Source organism: Pteropus medius, unplaced genomic scaffold (genome assembly GCF_902729225.1).
Source record: "Pteropus medius unplaced genomic scaffold, Ma_sr-lr_union100, whole genome shotgun sequence".
Taxonomy (NCBI): Eukaryota; Metazoa; Chordata; class Mammalia; order Chiroptera; family Pteropodidae; genus Pteropus; species Pteropus medius.
Window position 1 is genome coordinate 10,072,905 of NW_024350926.1, and position 19,661 is coordinate 10,092,565.

Here is a 19,661-nt window from a genome sequence, read left to right on the forward strand (position 1 = left end):
GCACATGGTAAGTTCTCGATGAATATTTATGTGCGTCAAGTGAGAACCGGTGAATTAACGAATGGCCTTAATTAAGTGATTAGGAATGAACTAATGAATGCCTCATTCGTAATGAAAAGTCACTTTCTGCAACTGGTCTCAGAGATCCTCACGCACCACGTCGCTCAACCAGTCACTTCGACACGTCTTTCCTTGGCCTGTATCAGTGGAGTCTCTGGACCTCAAAACGATCACGCTCCAGAGCTTGCCTTCCATCTTCACGAAGCTGTCAGTGTAAAGGGTTCTCCTTAGACACCTGGGAAGGTCATTCAGATTTCAACCCACGCAACCTCACATTTCCAGGGCAGCATGACAACCACACACCTGCGGCCCCTCCAGTGCCCAGAGCAACAGGTCAACCTGGTTCCCGGTTACCAGATGGGCAGGACACAGGCGCAGGAGGCTAACTCTCATCCTCTTCCTCGCCGTCCCTAGATGCACCAGAACTACTCGTCCCTATAGCTGTGCCAAGAGCAGAAAACACCAGGCCCTGCTCTGCCGTGGTTAAGAGGCATCTGAGTCCAGCTGCACTGGGAGACAAAAGACAAGAAAGCAGTTCTACTTGAGTTGCCGCCATAGATGATGTGGGGCCACCTGGGGAGACTAGAATCTACTCAAGACAGGGCCAAAGGCGACAGAGAAAAGATGAGCAAGTGAAAACAATGTTTAAACAGATGTTTCCAACAGCCAGCACGCCGTGAAGACTTCTCAGGCCTCCGAATCCGTTCCCTTTTTTGTGACTATTTGTGCAATGAAACATGTGAATGGAGTCAAAGCCTCCTGGCTCCCAGGTGCGTAGAGCCTGTTCTTAGCTCCTGGGAAGCTTGGGGCTAAGGCCTCCACTCTACTTGGACTGTACTACCAGGCCCCCAAAACGGGGGGAGCTGCCAGGGAAGGACTGATTTCCATTTCAAACTGCATTGTGGTACTTTGTACTCCAGCACCATTGGCCAATCAATATTTAATGCCTGGAGATTCTGACTCTGCAGGAGTCATGTCAGGGGACCTTGGGAGCCAATCTGCTTGCGTTTCTGAGTGGTAATTATTCATGGGCTCCTGCCTCTTGCTCTTTCTCTCGCACGGTCCCACTCTGCAGACTCAGTGCCTTATTCAGTCTTCTCTCTCGCTCTCTCGGCTGCTGTAGCTGGACCCTCCGCCTTCGCCGCTGCTCAGCGTCTGCACAACCCTACGATGGCTAAAACAGCAATGGGTAAGGCGGCGCGCCTCGCTCTCCCTCCGCTTGACCTGGAGCCCACCCGCACCTTCTCTCTTAGAGCTCTGAAAGCATTGGGAGATATTTTTTTAGAGAAAAAAAAAAAAAAGGCGCTAATGGTAACATAGGAGCAAGGAAAGACGGCGTGGCTTTGGGCATTTGGGGAGGGCAAAGAGGGATGGGTCCTTGGAAACCTAACGCTAAGAATTTCTTTTTAAAAGTAGCATCAGGTAAGTTGCCTTCCCATGGGTAAGGGAATTTATTATGTTTCCGTATTTAAAATTAAGGCTCAACCTTGGGGGGGGAGGGGATCTTTACTGTTTGTTTGCCTTAAGTGGGTTTCAAAGAAATTTTGGAAAGTGCTTTGTAACGTCCTTTATTTCTTCAATTAAAAAAAAAAAATAGAAAGAAAATGAGGGAGAGAAAGTGGAGCGGGAGAAAGGAGAAAGAATTGCGAAGTCAAAGCGGTCCCAGCGAGGCTGTTCGAAAGATGGGTGGGGACGAGGAGGAGCGGGCGGGGACCGCAGATTTGATGGCATTGTCTTGCGGGAGGAACCGCTGGTCCTGGAGGTTAAGGGCGGGGTGGGGGCCCACCTTGTTTTAGGGAAGGAGGGGATAGGAGGGGAAGTGGGGGGAGGGCACGGAGGGCCCGGGTGGGCAGCTGCAGGGGCGGGACGCGCGCGCAGTGGAAGGGGTGGAGGGACAGGGGCTTTGCTGGCGCTGGGGTGGGGTTTCTTTGTGTGAGGACGCACGGTCCCCCGGGAGGCACCTGCAGCTCTGGGAGAGCACAATGCGGACGGCCCCACCCTGCGCGGAGCGGAGCAGCGCTGGCGCCCCGCACCCCCACCTGCCGCAGCATCTTCGGCTGAAAGGGGGCTGGGTGGGGAGCACCGGCGCGACCCCCAGGAGAACAGCGGGGTCGGGGGAGACACAGCGCCACGCCCCGCACTTAGCTTCCTGACTCCCAGCGCTGGCTTCGGAGGGCGACCTCGCCCTCGCCCCCATCCCCACCCTGGCCTCATTGTTCTGTTTTCGGGGAGGAGAAGGGGACAGGGCTGAGTGTGTTAACATTTTTCTTTCCAAAAGCACATTGCATAGGGTGATTAGGCACGGATGAGCATAAAGGCTTCTTTCAACTCATTGATTTGACCGTTTTGAGGAAAAGCTTCTGGATATGTGTATACATTATAATACGGCTACAAAAGAGGTCAAGGTCTTAGATTGAGCCACGTGAAATATCCGTTTTGTAGGTCAGACAGGCCAAATATCGGCAGTTTTCATAGGTTCAACCTAGATTTGCGCGGCAGACAGTGGAGACACAGCCCAAATGAGATTCCGCATCCAGGGCCTCCGTCTCCCTCCGCCCGCCCCCGCCCGGCCTTGCGCCCACAGTGCCCCCTAGTTCCGCGCTTGGTGGCCCAGGGCTGGGCGGGCAGGGAGGGGCCGGGTCCTGGGGGCTGGTGCGGGGAAGGGGCGACGCCTCAGTCGCCCCGGGCAGCCCCGCCCCGGCCCCACCCTCTGCGCAGAGCTGGGAAGACCTTGGGCTCCGAGACTTGGCGGGGAGAGGGGACTGGCTGAGGGTCTGCAGTCCGAGAGCCTTTTCCAGCCCCACAGTCCCCTCTGCTCCCCTCATGTGCATAACCCCGGGCTCTGCATCCTGGCGCCCGGCGGCTCTGCAGAAAGGCTGGCTGGAGCCCCGCCGGGCCACACAAAGGCGCGGCCCCACCCCAGCCGCAGCAAGACCACGGAGGTGACACCCCCGCCCCGGGGTGCGGGAAGGCTTTTCTCACCTCGAGCTGCGGAGCTGGGGCTATTTTCCCCGCAGCCCCGGCCCAGCCTAACCTCGGTCCTCCCAGGATGGAGACGCCCTGGGCACTCTCCCTGGGAGGGCCCGCGGCTCTTCCGGCGCCCTGGCCGGCACCACCCTTCCCAGCCCGCGGGGGCGCACGTGGCAGGCGGCCGGGTGGAGCGCCGCCAGCCCTGCAGAGCCCCGCCGCGCCCTGCGGAGCCCCGCGCTCGCCCGCGTGGGTGAAGCCGGGGAGACAGGTTTCTGCGCAGTGTCCTGAGCGACCCCACGTCCCACAGTTCGCGGTTCACCCGCAGGTCCAGAAAGGTTCTGAGAACCGAGGAAGGGGCGGCCCAGCTCCGCGCTCTGCTCCCGCACTGAGGTTTTTTGCTGCCGGGGCGGGGGCTACGAACTCATCACCATCATCATCAGGGTTGTTATTATTTCAAATCGTTATTGTCATTACTATTTCATGCCTCCGTGGCCTTATTTGTTCAAAGGGTCTGAACGATTGCATTTGGTCAAGGACTAATCCTGTTTTACGCTTCTGCTTTCTACTCCCCCCACCCCCGGCCCCCAAATTCCGTCTCGGATTGCTCGTTTTATGTTATAAAGCAAATATATTTTAGGTTTTGTCCAGATTGTGCATGATCATGTCGGTCAGATACATGTGCAGGTGCTTGCTTAGGGCAGGGCTTATGTGCTTAAAGATTGCTGGAAAATTCTCTGCAGAGAACTGTGGTGCAATGGGTGACTATATACACATCTAATTGAGATATTATGATCGTCAGCGTGCATTCCATAAGGTTATATCTATAAATACATAAATGTAGGTTATGCACAATATTTTAACTTTTTTCCCCCCCAAAAAAACTGTTCCAATTACTGGTTCTCCATACGGTCTCAATTCTACACAGAAACATAGCTGGTGAAATGGCAGAGCCACCATGCCAGTAACAAAAGTCCCACCCCAAATCCGACAAATGCAAGGGTCCTTTCTGCCATAAGTCAGCTGCATTTGCAAATCATGAAAAGAAGCACAACCTCTGCAATATTAAAATAATGGGTTTTGAAATCATTCCAGTTGTGAAGCAAAATCAATTAATCACCAAGGCGGGTGCTTTTTCCTGATTCATTAAACAATTATTGTATTCAACATGATTGCATGAGAACATTCCCCATTACCCTCTCTAATGAAGTAGGCACATTCTAAGTGGATGAATAACTAGAAGTGAGAAGATCAAGCTTTGGTCAGGATTTCAGGATATAACCAAAAGAAACAGCAGTAGCTTATCAATTAATCAGATATACATATTTTCATGCCAGGTGGGTAAGCTGAACATGCAGTAAGCATTACGTGACCCAGTGTAGCCCGACACAGATGGATAGTATGATGGTATAAATTAATACACTGGTGGTGTTTGTCCATGCATGTTAAAATTCTCTGCAAGAAAGTACAGTATATTTTTAAATGATAATTAAGATCGGATGGTTTGCATTATTAAAATCTAGAATTTTGGTTAGTCGAAATTCACAGTGGTTTTGTGACGTGATTTACAGGTTCGCGGTGAATTATTCCAGTATGTAGGGGAGAGGAAGATTTTCATCGTCAGGGCAACTGCTTCTGCCGCTAGTCATTATCATTTTTAGCAGGGTTTTGTCTATTGCATTAAAAACGCTTTTACTTACTTTTGTGTTTTTTTTTTTTTAATTACTAATGGATTGATTGTAGAATGAGCATTTGAGCATTTGGCACAATATGTCTTCCATCTCATAGCTCATTCTCAGTGATGCAAATGCTGCAGTAGGCTACATTTCACTCCGATTTAAGAAATGCCTTCTCAGAATGCCAGAGCCGAGTCACACGATGAAGTAGTTTATCTCCCCATAATGTATATCAAAATAGTTACTTAATACTGTGGCTATCTAGGAGTTGCTATCAGTCAGGAGTTTAAGTTAAATCTGTACAATTAAAAATTAAATGGAAGATGGATCAATTCCATATTTAACGCGGGTTATTTCTCATGGATGATTCCAGGCCATCTTAAGAAAAATTCCTGGTTTATCAATCACCATTGTTTTTCACTCCAACAGAATAGGACTATGTGCCCCACTCCACCCCAGTAGCTTCATACCCACACGGGCTGGATGCAGCCGGCCTCCCAGCAGGTGGCTACCTGCTTTAGGAGTGGCTACCACCCCCCATCCCCCCACCCACCCCACCCCCCTCGGCTGCTGATAGCTAACTCTAGCTAAGGCCAGTTTCCTCTTTGGTCTTGGAAAAATACACATTATTCTGTAGTCACAGGATCTCTGACCTTACATGAGAAAATGCAAGACACTTGCCAGACAAGGAGAAAATACAAATTAGCCGGTGACCCAGATGTTCCCAGAACCAAGGCTGGTCCCCTCCCAGTTCTCTCAACTGGAAACCTTGGCGTCTGTATTAACTTTTTCCCCCACTAGAGGGCAATCAGTTTCTCTAAAGAGGTAGATGATTAGTTTAAACCCAGTTTCAAATACTAGATTTTGACAAAAATCTTTTTTTTTTATCTGCTTATTCAGTTGTTTATCTGATCGGTGAGAAGGACTGATAAATCAGTGTTGCTAGCTTCCTGTGACAAACAATGTGCAGAACAAAGGGTCCAACTCAGAACTTTTCAGCTGTGAGATAATATGCAAAAGTCTGTAAGCTCATTTACCATACAGCTGATTCAGTGCAAACACTCCGCATCCTGAAGAAATTAAAACAGAGGATTGAACAGCACCTAAGCCGCCTTTCAATATATCCCAGACTTACCAAGTTTTTCTACCAGAATATCTTACTGGATACTATGAGGAAATTCTTAATAATTTATTGAGTATGGCTATATATCTGAAAATGGATTATGTGTATGTTTTCTGTTTACTTGACCTAGTAAAGTAAGTACTTCCATTTTTGCGATACTTTCTAAGAAAGTCAACTAAGAGGGGGAAAATGGGTCTCTGAGGAATGTCAGCAGACATGTAAGTGCTCCCACGCTGTGGGTGGCTGACCGTGCAAACAGTACCACGTTTCTGTAAAAGCTACCCCACAAAACTGGTACTACATGAAAGATCTCAAATTAAATATACATTTTCCAAATGGGGCCCTAAAATCATAGTCCCAAATAAAACTGGCCACACAGCCGGCAAGACATACTGTGTATTTTAGATCTTTAGTCCTTGCAGTCTGTTGGGGTTGTATGTATAACTTGTTTGGGGACAACAAAAACATTATCCTGGGGACCTTGAAGACTGAGCAAAAAATTTCTTGACTGATCCTTTAATCAACGATTGTCCTGTGACATTGCTTTCTTTCAAGAATAATTTTTCTGGCATAGACAAATATTCAGAATGTCTAAGAAGTGACCTCACCCTTATATTACATGGTAGGCACAAAGCCCTTTACAGATAAATAGTAGCTGTGTCAATCACTCGATAAGCCTAAAAAGGAGGTCCTATTACAGATGAGGACAATGAGGAGCGAAGGGACTTACTTGCCCAAGGTCACACAGTTACTCAGATCCAGAATTTGGGCCCAGGCCACCTGGCTCCGGAATCTGCGCTTTAACCAGTACCAGATACTCTCACACCTGTTCCATGTGAGGTGTCCCCACCGTGGGTGCCAAGCTTGTGATGCCACCATTTTGTCAACAGACCTGAGATGGTCTCATCCTTTCTGAGCACAGACTCACCTTGAAGAGGAAATACCTTCAAACTGATGACTAGTTGTAATAGCTCACCTGGGACTTATTAAAACAATTGCCAGGATTTAGGCTTTGGGGAAAGAGGGCTCTAAGACCCTGGGTGTCGCAACATGTGGAGCACACGGTTCAGCTCAGAATGCAGCAGGGACTTCCGGTGTGGACACACAATAACACCGAGACCAGTTTTCGGGGGCTGTGGGGACAGGGACTTCCGTGACACACACTCCTAGGACCAGTTTCTAGTCGGGGGACAGGGATCTCCGTGGACACTCCGAGGACCAGTTTCAATGGGGGCGGGGATAACTCATTTCATCGGGTTCATCACGTTTAACACATTTCAGAATGGATCCTTAGCTCCTTCCATAGACCCTAGACATTTAACTTTAATATTTCATCAACTAAATCTAAAACTAAAAGAAATAGACATCCCAGGCATCCACATTTCATAAATAGACTGTCCTCATCTTACCGCCTCGGGAGCGGGTGGGCAGGCAGGCAGGAGAGATCTCTGGGAAGGCTCTGATCCCCCCAGGAAACCTTTTTAATTGTCTCTTAATAAAGGAATCGCAGCCTGTCGTTTGTCAAGGAGACGTTGGCAGTGGTAAAACCTGTGTTTATCTAACCCATTTTTATTAGCCACGATTAAAGATAACATTCTGTGTGCATTCGTTCTCACGAAACACTTTTATGTGAATGTAAAGGTTAATTAATGCATCTCGGCAATCATTTTGCTAGTCATCTGGAAATATAGCTTCTCCGGGAACTGTACTTAAGAAACCACGCGTTATATTATAAAAGCGTAACAAACATTTTAAGATTTTTCTCATTTGTAATTTTGTTGACCTCCAGATGAAAATATTTAATACTTTGAAAAATTACAAGGTCCCTCATATAATTAATAATCACAGTTCTCGTATAGTCCATAAAAAATAGCATTATCTGGGACTGATTTTTTTTTTTTTTTTAACCAAAATCACTGCAGAAGCGATGCCCGTAAGAGTGTTTGTTTGGCAATTATTCTGCAACAATTATACTTTTGACGTCAGAGTAAGTACACCAGGTACTTAGTGTGACAACGGATCACCAGTAATGTACACATGCTGGTCTTAGTCGTATGCCTTTACATCGGGATTAAAAAAAACAGATGAAATGTATCTAAACCTACTCCTGCAAATACTTGTATAAGAGAGCATTTTAAAGTTTAAATCTGAGTTAGCTTTCTGTTCCTCCGGAAGCTTTTTTCCCCTATGAACTGCAGCCATAAAGTATAATTCCCATTCAGCAAGACTGCTCGCAGTAAACCTAACATAATCTGTCAGTACAGGCTTCCTAGCGTACAGAAACCTAACTCCCATGATAAAGCTTGACTTATGATATATTGGCTGTTGCAGAACTGAGAGGATCTCACAGGATGTCACTGTCACCCCTTTCGGATTCTAACGGGAGGGGCACTAACCATCTCGGGGCCGAGGAACTGAGGCTGGAGTCCAGCTCCCGAGGACCCTTCTTGAGAACGTAACTGTCTTTACTACAGCACAGTGCTTTTTCATCCCTGACACTAATATCTGCTGTTGTTATCGAAGTCATAACTTTGTCTGAGAAGTGCCAGTTAGCATCCTTCTTATTATCATTATTCAAACACAAAAAATTACCAGTCAATTCTAGTCCTCCGATGCACAGATTACATGATCCGAGACTCCTGTCACTTTAAAAAACATCTTTTCATTTTACTTCACATCTATTCTTTCCTTTTATAATTAAGAAAAGAGCAGAAGATTGGAAAATGTTCAAAAGAAAAATTAGATAGCATGATGATCTATCTATATTGACCTTCTAGTTCTTAGAATATATTCACCTGTTGCAGCTTTTTTAATTTTCACATAATCCTGGGCACAGCATACATGTTACTCTGTCTTAAAATGAAACATGTGACAGTGATTCGTATCTGTCAGGCACTATATAAATGCAAAGAATTGCATTTTTAATTACCGTTAGAATGATTGGATATGTTATTCAGGAAAAAAAAAAACAAAACAAAAAACAATGTATATGCACTTAGAATGAGTAACAGGGAGCAAGGAGCACAGCCAGAAACTGAGTCATTAGCTTTTTGAGAAACACTTCCTAAATGATAAAAATTGAAATAGAAGTCGAGTAAAATAGCTCCAATAAGAGTATCTGATATTTTAAAGGGCTTGTGCTTAGGACTTTAAACTTAATATTCTTCTTTAAAATTCTCCTTTTCCTTAACACTGGCCAAGAAGAAGCAACTAACTCACCCGAAGTTTTATCACAGTCCCCACCAACTTTTCCCCAACCCGGCCTTCCTTCAGGGAAGATGGTACATGGTGGCCCCAGATGGCAGCCACCAAGCTGAGAGAATTGCCAGAGAAAGCTGGGTGCCTCAGAGAACAGAAACAGAAAACGTGAGCGGGTTCACAAGCCAGAGATTTTTCTCCTGGCTCCGTCTCCCCCTTGCCAGCACCTCCTTGACTTTCTCTGCCCTCTGAGCTCGCACCCCGGGCAACCGCCCAAGCCCCGCTTGGCCAAAGCAACCCGGGACCAAATGATCAGATGCACTGAGCGCCAGGGATAAAGCTGCCACCGGAAGTTAAAAAAAAAGTTCTGTGTGACAAGAAAAAGCAACTTGTCGTGGAGCTCAAAGGGTGCCAAATCGCAGGAAAAACAGTAAAAGCAGAACTGTAGGTTCCGCGAAACATGCTTGGCCAGGAAGTGTTACCGTTACCGTCACCGGTCACCGGTCACCGGTCACCACGGAAGCCTGGGCAAAGCGTTTCTAGACCATTTCTCTCGTTAGGAAGTGGGAAAGACCGCCTATATCACAGGCCTGAGACGGTTAAGCAAGTGACTGAACGTTCAGCACTTTGTCATCAAAAACGTTAATCTTATTTCCAGACTCCCTAGGTGAATAATGAAAACACTAAATAAAAATATTAATTTAAACATCGAAATTTTTTTTATTGAGATATAATTGACATATAACGGTTTTAGGCATACCACATAAGGATTCGATATCTGCGTATGTTGTAAGAAATTCTTACATTTTGTGAATTTCTACAAGTAACAACACATCTACTAGAAATTACTTGGAATTCAGGAAGTGATCGCTACTGCATAATTTTTTGTGGTAGAGGGAGGGCTGCTAACATGTTTATGACACTGTGCCAGTATAGTAGATCTCTAAGACAGATGCATTCTGGGTGACGCCAGAATTAAAGTACATTCCTTTTGCATTTATTTCTCATCTTATGTTTCTCTCATATTTCATATCTCACTCTACTTCACATACATATACAACTTCAATAAAACTAACCCTTCTTGCTTACCCAGTAAGGCTCATCAACACAAAACGCATCGCATTCAGTACAAATAAAAATGATTCCAGAAGCATTAAAATGTAGACATCTACGACAAGGTCTCTCAAAGAGCAGGAAAGGGGGAATTCTATGTTTTATTTTTTTTAAATAGATATTTGTTCATTCTAGTCTCCTTGACGCAAAATGGCTGTAGGACATATTACTTAAGTGTAACTCGCAGAGTCCTGAGGGTTGTTTTTGTTCAGGGGGAAAAAATTTACCTGACCGTTCAGTTTTTGCTCACTACACGTGTTACACGAGCATGTACCGCACAGGTGTGAGTGGGTGCCTGGAACAGAACTCGAATGAATGTGAGTTGAAAATCCAGCTTGTAGGGCACTATTGAGTAAATGTTACATGCTGTGCATTTTACAAAGTTTCACTGAAAGAGACTCTAGAATTTTAGATTTTTGGAAACAAAATGCTGGCTCTCTACATGAGGCTCTTGTGGACCTTGCCTGAAATAGTCATCATTATTTATTTCCTAAGAAAGCATTTAGGGAGACTGCTGTAAGCCTGATATAAGAGACTTACCCAGGTGAGAATTGTATTCAACAGAATGGACTAGAATGCAGTGGAACCTTCACAAGTGTTATGTGGCACAAACACCAAACATAAATGCTTCTTTTATTCACATTTGAAGCTAGTAACTATTGTAAGTCATTTGGATTTTGAAAGACACACTCAGAACTAAGACGACAATATGGGTCTCTTCTAATGCAAAGAAACTTGACACCACTCCAAGGACGGAGAGGTTTATATGCGAACTCTTCAAGAAATATGCTTTGAATTTTTAGCAAATTTTCAGATTGGCAGAGGAATCGAACGAGGTTATAACTGATAGGGCTCGTCACACGAATTGTTGCATAATTCCCGCTTAATCCAACTGTGCTTCTCAATGCTCTATATAAATTAGCATATTCTACTATCTGAAGACTGGCAACCCCGTCTCGTGTATGACTAGAGGGTTCCCGTTGAATTTACTGTCTGTCCCCTCAGGACTTAAACCCTTCAAGGGAACCATCAACAGGCCCATTAACTGAAACGAGGTCATCTGAATCTTCTATTACAATTCCTTTATTTTGTACTTGTAATAAATGTCTTGCGTCTTCCATTTCTGAAAGCTCCTGCTTTCACTGAAAACATAATAGGTCATTCACCACATATGTAGTCTTATACCACCTCATTCAATACAAAGACATAAATACAAAGTCACGGTCAAATTTAATTCTAAAATCCATGTGAGGTAGAAGGTAGGGGTTATTTTCTGGAGAAACTCCACACATTAACACAAAGTGAGCGAGGAAACCAACACCCTTATCCCTGATGACCAAAACATTGCTGGCTCTGTCTCATCTACATCCCAACCAATTTAGCTGTCATCTTAGGCCTATTACTACTACCTAGTAATTTTAGGACTTAAGAAAACATCATCCCTCAGCACCCAGAATTGGGCTTGGTGATAAAATCTTAAAATCTAGACAGAATAAAGTGCTTCCGTGGCTTCTGTGAACCACAGTGTAGTTTGGTCTCCATGGGACACTATAAAAATTTCTTTCATCGGGGGAAAGAAAAAAGGACAAGGCTCTGCCTGATACAGTGGAATCTCATTAAACTCAGAGGAGCTTTAACAGGCACCAAGAGTAAGACGAGGTCCCGGGTTGGTACAGTTTCCTGTTCTTATTACAATTTTGATCATGAGGACGGATTGTGTCAACCGATTCCTTTTCCTCGTCACCACGGCTTTGCCAAGAATCATCTAATTGAAATTTAAGAGCCTCATATGTTTCTGTAAAACCAAGTGATGGGTTGTTGTGTGGCTCTGAGCTTAAAGGTCCCTTTATTTGATTTGGTATCTAGCCTACAGAAAAAGCATGCTGCTTCAGCTGATCAAGCATGAATCTTTCAAAACCTCCCCGCTCATTGCAGCTTAAGAAACCACAATTGGGGGCGGGGAATGTGACTAGAATGAATGCCAACTGAATCCATAGTTGTACTAAACCAATGACATGACATCATCATAGCAGAAATATCTAGAACATCACCTCATATCAGTGATTTCTTAAGATGTTAAAACATGTCTTTAAAGATCTGAGATTTTCCATTTAAATGTTGAATCTTCAATTCCATATTCATCAACCAAAGTTTTTTAGGGTCCAAATTCAAGCCAACCTAGTAGTATGCAAGTGTTTTAAATAAAATCATTTTAGTCTATTTTGTCTTTCAAGAAGAAAATCACAGTGGTAGAGCGCCCCAGAGTAGTTCTAACTGAGACGAAAGATTGGACTTTTCGAAAATAATCTGACCTCAGACTCTAGGACCCGTCCCCCTAGCAATCAAACTGCCAGACACATTACTTACACACATACACACACGAAGTGGTCAAAATCAGATTAAACTGAATACGGGGAGCTTAACTTACGACACATATAAAGAAGGCACCAAAACAGAGCTAAGAGGTCATTGGTCCCCCATCTACATTAAGGCTCAGATAATGGGGTCGGGGGCAGGGAGAGGGAAGGGTACCATTAGGAGAGTGGAGATTAAATGTGGGTGTGAGTCTCAGGTCCTTAGAACTGGGTCACAGAGGACCCCGTTTCTCCCATTCCCTGCTGGTTTTTAAACCCTGGCACCAGCAATGAAGACTGCCAACGAGGTCCACGATTTGCCAGATCCTAAAGACGCCCCCACCTGGGAATGACAGATTTTTCCCTAAAAGGTGCCATCAGTCAATGTTTACATAAATTAGTGAGCTTCGTTACAGAAACTTTTTTGATGAAATCTCTCAGTAACCAATGCAAATCTAAGCGTTATAAAGCCAAGTGTAAGGCATCTATATCCTGCATGCTACAGATCATCTGATTTGATCCTATACTTTCTGCCCAGAGGCTTTCAAAAGAAGAAATTTAGGTCGAATCCAAATTGAGTATTGAAGCCAGGGAAAGTGAGGGAAAGGAAAGCGGGGGAGGGGACGTGCTCACAGACCCTGGGTGATTTTGGGCAGAGCCGTCCAAAACAAGTCCACGGTCAGCTGTCCAGTCCTCTGAGTGTCTGTTCTTATGGTCGAATAGAGACCACACAGAGGCCACACAGACACAATGAACCATTTTCTCCCAAAGTAGCCCATTCCATACTATCTTTCCATGTCAGCAGGAAGTCTAATTAATGCACATTACACACAGCGTTAGAGGAGTCAAATGAAATTCTGCGCAGAATGAATAAACAGAAGGTATTCTATGATACTGCTGATTTCAAATGACAACAAAATGGTAAGTATGAGAACTCATTTCGTTCTCACACGAGCCAAGGGAGGTAGAAAACTGAAAAATTTTTTAAGCTACTTATTTTTATTTATTTGGCCTTTCGAAAATAATGGGGTATATTGTCATGAATAATATACATTGTTTTCTTGCTGAAACAATATGTATAAAATTAAGGTATATTTGGAAGTTTGAGCAAAGGGCTTAGAGTTTATGATACATATTTAGAAGAATGGGGGAAATAATTATGTGTGTGTCTATTCATATTTTATCAAATAAAGACAATCTCTCTGCCTTTTTAATCTATCCCAAGATCTAATCTATTATTAAATCTCTGGTATAGATTATATTTCCTCTTCAACCACTCTTTATTCCTTAAAGGAAAAAAAAAACACTGCCTGGATTTACACACAAACAGAAAAAAATAGGGAAAATTCCGGTAATTGCCTGCCAAAATTTATCATTCTTAAAATATCCAAATAACTGATACAAAAGTGTTTTTTTTCCTAAAGTACCTAGATAATTGCCACTTTCTCTATTTATCTCATTAGCTGTGAGATAAATATGTAAGGATACACTTATTCACATAATAAGAGTATGTGCATTCAGTTCCTTTCGAGAAACTCCCGAGTTTTCTAGCCATTTTACTGCACCGAGTAAAATCCACAAACCAAAAAAACGTTTCTTTCCATAAACCCCTATACTTACCTATAGCCATGTAGTCAGTAACTCACGTGTGCGAATTAATTAAACAACAAATACCAAAGAAAAATGGGAAGAGATAAAGTCTTGGATTCTTCACTTTAAAAATCAGTAATAACACACATTGTTTTCTCCTCAGAAACAACATGGAGACAGTGGAAGTGTGTGTAACACATCTGAGCAGGTTGTTGGAGGAAGTGAATGGCATTGAGGGCAGGGCAGACAGACCTACGTTCAAACCGCACTCCACACGCTAGGACCCATCACACGCCGGGCAAACTGCACTGCACACGCTAGGACCCATCACACGCCGGGCAAGTCACTCCACTTGAGTCTTCATCGTAAACCTGGACTAGTTACAGCACCTCTCTCCCAGCGCCGTCGAGGTGATTAAACGAGATGACGCATGCGGGTAGCTTAGCTTGTGCTCAACAAACAGCAGCCGTTACCATTATTCGTAGTTCACTGTAGGCAGCCAATCGAAGAGTGGAAAAACCATTGGTGCCATACGTCATTAAGTGACCATTACTATAGAATCTTTATACATTGTGTGAGTTGAATTTTAAATAAATTCATTAGAGAAATACACTTACTTGCAAACATTAATAGTTAATAACAAATGTAATCCACTATGAAAAAGATTACATGGAATAGGCCGTCACCTCCCCCATCCTTACAAACATGCACACAACTCTGCTTGGTGTTGGGGTGTTGAGAAAAGATTCATATACGCTGACTTCCAAAACCCAGTGAAGAGGATGATGGTCAGTTCCTAGCATGGAAATATCAATAGCGAAATCTTACAGCTTGCTTCTAATAGCCTTAGCATTTGCTTGGGTTTTTTTTTTTTTTTTTTACTACACATGAAAGTTTATCCAAATTATCTGAATTTCAGTACCAAGCCATGCCCTTGTTTCTTCCAAGGCCAACTCATCCTGTGGGATTCTCGTCTCGGCCACGCCTCCCGGAAAGCTTCCTTCCACACACGCACCTGCCAGGATCTCTCCTCCCCCAACCCCCCCCCCCTCTGTCCTGGCCCACACTCCTACCATTTCCCGTGGATGCTTCTTTCACAAAGCCTCTTGCACTCCCTGTTCCCTTTGCACCACCATTTCCCAGAGCTTCACCCCAAAACCATCCGAACTTCGTTCAGTTGTCGAAGTATGTCTCCTGGTTACAGGTTTTTTCCTGCTTAAAATGGCCAAATATATCTAAGACGAGGCTTTCGTCCTGTAAGCCCCACCCCCATTGGAGATAGTCAGTGGCTCCCTCTGGCCACGATGACTGTAGTGACCGAACTTCCAACGGTGCAAGGGGACGTTGATAATGGACTTCAACCTGAACGGTGCAGGCAAACTGGGGCTGACGGCCGACCAGCCCACGGCCACCACTGTGCTGCTTGAACTCTCCCAAAAGTGTTCCTAAGGGTCGACTCAGAACTAAACTTTCAAGGTCAAATTTTTTGAAGTTTACATGTTTAAGATTCATGATATTCTGACATTCTTGGATAAAACATATCCATGTTTGTTTTCATGTAAATGTAATGTTTTAAGTCATGACCCTTTCACAGGAGCATGATTTCCAAACATCTTACCCAAAATCTTGGAGCAGAGTTGACTGACCAACAGGAAGACCTACTATCTGGACCTAAGTCCTGAAAAGCCTACTGCAGTACACATGGCCTCTGGCCATGCTGTCGCTCGGAGGGCAGACCGTGCCATTCACAAAGACCAGGGAGTGAACGACGCTCCGCGGGGCTGTCACTCACATGCACGCGGTGGCCTACCCGTTAGCTCCTTCCACGTGGTCTTGTTGGAACCCCATTTCCGTGTCAATAATATATACACCTCTCCTCTGCCTTCCTCAACCCCACTCAGTCTTCTCGATCCGGGCCCATTTGCTCTGGCTGCCATTGAAAATACAAGACACCCAGTTAAATCTGAATTTCAGAAAAGCAAGAATGTTTGTTAGTTTGTTCCACGCAATATTTGGATTAAAACTTAACTAGGTGTCCTGTATTTTTATTTGCCAAATCTGGCAACCCTGAGTGTAGAGCCGTTTCTGACCACCATCACCCCTTCCTCTACCCAAGCACGTGAGCCCTCCGACACACTGGACTTCATCCCCAAGTACAGCTCGAAGGCCTTTTGGCAACCTTGAGACAGACTGATTTACTGCATTTTATCCAGCAGCCCCAGCTTTGTCACTAGGCACATGTGACTTGGCCCACTGTGGGCCACTTTCATTTGCAAAATGGGTGCTGGGTTGAGTGGACAGCTGACTGAATGACCTCGTAGGACCCTCCCAATCTAACACTCTGTAGCTCTAAGGCATCCAAGTTTTGACTCTGTTTCTAGCTGGCCAACAAGATGCGCCTGTCGATAACGCACAATTCAGTCTCCTGAGAATTTGCCTCTTCCTGAGTTTGCATCCTCGCTCCCCCTTGGGCGACAGAAATCATCAGAAGGCCCTGCCAAGAGGCAAATGTTATTAGGAGGGTCAAATGTTACTCTGCCACCATCTGTCTATACTGTCCCACAAGTTAGTGCCATTATACCTATCGTTTTTCTTCCGTTTTTCTTAATTTCTTAATCATACTAATTAGAGAATCCACAAAGGTGAGAGAATCCCCTCTCCCTATCCCCACCTGCTCATCACTCGTCCTGGTGACAACCAACAGTGGTAAAATGTCCTTCAAGGTCACCTGCTCAGGACGCCTCTTGAAGGAGGAAGGGAAACGGGGCGGGGAGTGAAGGAGGGCACCGTCTGAGCTCCCGAGCGGCTTGGCAAGGTGGGCGCCCAAAGTAAGTCACAGGGGACAGGAGAGCCTGGTCGATCTCAGAGCCAGTCCCTGGCGTGTGCAGAAAGAGGCAGATGTAAGAAAGTGAACCTGAGCGCGAAGAGAAAGCAGCACCACAGGTCCCTGGAGGATGGCTCTGCCGACGAGTTCTCTGCCCGTCCCCAGAGGGACACGCGCCCATCCGCGCCGAACCAGCAAGGGCACTGCTGAGCCTCACCTGCACGCAACACGCCTGGAACGGACCTGTGCTGCTCTTTCTCCGTTTCTGCTGCTTCCAGACCTTTTCCTGTCTCTCCCTCGGTTCCTGCTGGATCTCAGCTCCTCCAACACCCCCTCTCCCGCTCCCTACCTTACCCGCTGTAATAGGTGGCATATGTCCTCGGCAACGGGAACGTGCCCTTCCGAGTTCTGTTTCGGCCTCTCGTCCGTTTACATTCTGCGAAAGCGCGCAGTGGGGTGTTCACTCTAGGAGGCTCCGGTCACTACTCAAATCCAAAGACGCATTCAGAGGAAATTCAGAAAACGAAAGATTCTAATCTCGAGTCCTCTGTTTCAGCCTACAAGGAGAAAATGAAGGAGCTGTCCATGCTGTCGCTGATCTGCTCCTGCTTCTACCCGGAGCCTCGCAACGGCGGCATCTACACCTACGACGGTGAGTTCGCAGCAGACGCCCTGCCTGCGAGGCCGCGGGCAAAGCCTGGACCGCTGGTTTTTCTCGCTCACGGCTCCTGACACAACTGAATCAGTGTTTCGATCTCACTACCTGACTTGCTGCGTCTACTTACTAGGTCTTATCAGTCGCCTGTTGCTCAAAACAGTTTGAGTTCGGTGCTAATGACAGCACATGAGCTAAGGCTGATCGTCACTGCAGCCACGTCTCACACATCAACGCCCACAGTACGTCCAAGGCTTTTCTTTGCAAATAATATAATATGCTAAGCTCTATTTAGAGCAGGTAATTTGCATAAAATGCTTTCTACTTAGAAAACTCAGAAAAGAAAATCGAGAACCACGCCCGTTTTTGATTAGAATAGTCCTTATAAGGTTCCCACGTATGCGTTATGCATGTGAACAGCCTAATAAGTTCCAGTAACGAAAATGACTTGTGGCTGAGGCCCCGGATAAAGAGGACTTACAAAGAAAAGGCCACGAAACCAGCCTGGCTCTGCAATGTGCTGCCACAAAGCCTTCGCGCTGGACTGAGCCTGACTCGTTCTCAGCTGGTCCCTTGCTGGCTCTGCCACTATCTGCACGACCTCTGGCAAGCCACTTAGATTCTCTGAGCCTTATTTAATTCTAGTATCTTCCTCCCAGGGGTGCTGTGGGGTGAAAATAGTTTAATGCAAGTCAAACACGTAGCCCCAAGCCTGACCCCTTGTAAACACCCCCCGAAAATGGTAGCTATCATTATCAACAATACCATTCTCACTTAATTTGGTCAATATAATCAAAATGTTTGATACAGGTATGTGTGTAGGGGACAGAGCCGAAGCATGTTTCTCTCGCTATCTGGCTCGGAAGTATTTTTTTTTCCACATGTGTAAAGAAATACATTGCAGACACGGTGAAGGGGTCTGTGGCAGTCAACCCCTTGTGTGCCTTTGAAGCCTGTGCCAGGACTCAGGCGGAACACAGGCCCAGTGCCCACTTTGTGCAGATCCATCCGGGCAGCGAATAAACCAGACGGCTCCTTAATCCGCTAGCTGCAGCTGTGACTAAATCCGGCTGTGTTTCTTCTGAGATTCTAAAGTGTCACTGTGTTGTCACCGAGGCTCCGAGGTGGACACAGCATAGGCCTCCCCTCAAGGAACTCGGGGCCCGGAAGGCATCACAGCACGGTCAGTGAGGAGACCGCAGGGTGCCAGGTGCCCCATGGGACAGAGAAGGCGGTTCGGGCTCTGCCTGCTTAGGGGTTGATGGCGGGAAGGAGAAGGTCAGAGGTCATGTATAAGCTCCGCCTTAGAAGCTGAACAGACCTTTCCACGTTGCTTATCGCTGCCTCCTAAAAGAACCGGTAGAGAATTTCAAATTTCCAAAGTCTTTAACCTTGCGTTTCATATCTATTTAGCTAATAACTCCAAGTGCTTACTGTCGACAAAAGTTATATAATAATCGTTATAACAATATGACATAATAATTGTCATTATTATAGCTTGCATTTACGCACTCTAAACCTGAGCTTTAGTTTAGTTCTTTTTTTTTTTTTTTTGGAACATCTTTACAATTTAATTTTTTTAAACAGCTCTATTGAGCTATAACTGACACGTACAACACCGCGCATATTTAATGTACGGAATTTGATGAATTTGGACAAATATCCTTTATCTTTTAATCCTCACAACAATCTTATGAGAAAGGCCCTCTTTTCATCTCCACCTTTTAGATGAGGAAATGAGAGCGGAAAGAAGTCGACTAACTTCCCCGCATCACACAGCTCGCAAGAGATACTTACTATTTGGAAGCAAATACAGGTGGTACTGATTCCAGAGTCTCTAACCTAAGCCACTTAGGATGCCATCGCCTCATCAAATGAGCCATTTTTATCTGCCCTGGTCCACTTGAAATCCTTTTCCATGAGTCCCTAAAATTTTCAGAGAATTTTAGTTAAGACCTAAGTATAAAACTTAGATGCCTTCGGGAAAATTGAAAACATTTTTACATTTGTGAAAAAGAAAAAAACCAACATCATTTCCAATACACTTACTGAACTGATTTTGTCCCTGTGGTCGGTTGGCATTTAAGGATCTGAGGTCAGC

The 19,661-nt window shown here is 45.2% G+C and overlaps 1 protein-coding gene across 1 annotated transcript in view; it reads left to right on the forward strand.

The window, feature by feature from the left end:
• Positions 1–1,119: 1,119 nt before the first annotated feature.
• STMN2 (stathmin 2) overlaps positions 1,120–19,661 on the forward strand; it is a 36,928-nt gene continuing 18,386 nt past the window's right edge. The window contains exons 1-2 of the mRNA XM_039841923.1: positions 1,120–1,249; positions 17,462–17,557. Of these exons, the coding sequence (XP_039697857.1) occupies positions 1,231–1,249; positions 17,462–17,557 (115 nt within the window). The 5' untranslated portion in view covers positions 1,120–1,230. The remainder of the gene's footprint in view (positions 1,250–17,461; positions 17,558–19,661) is intronic.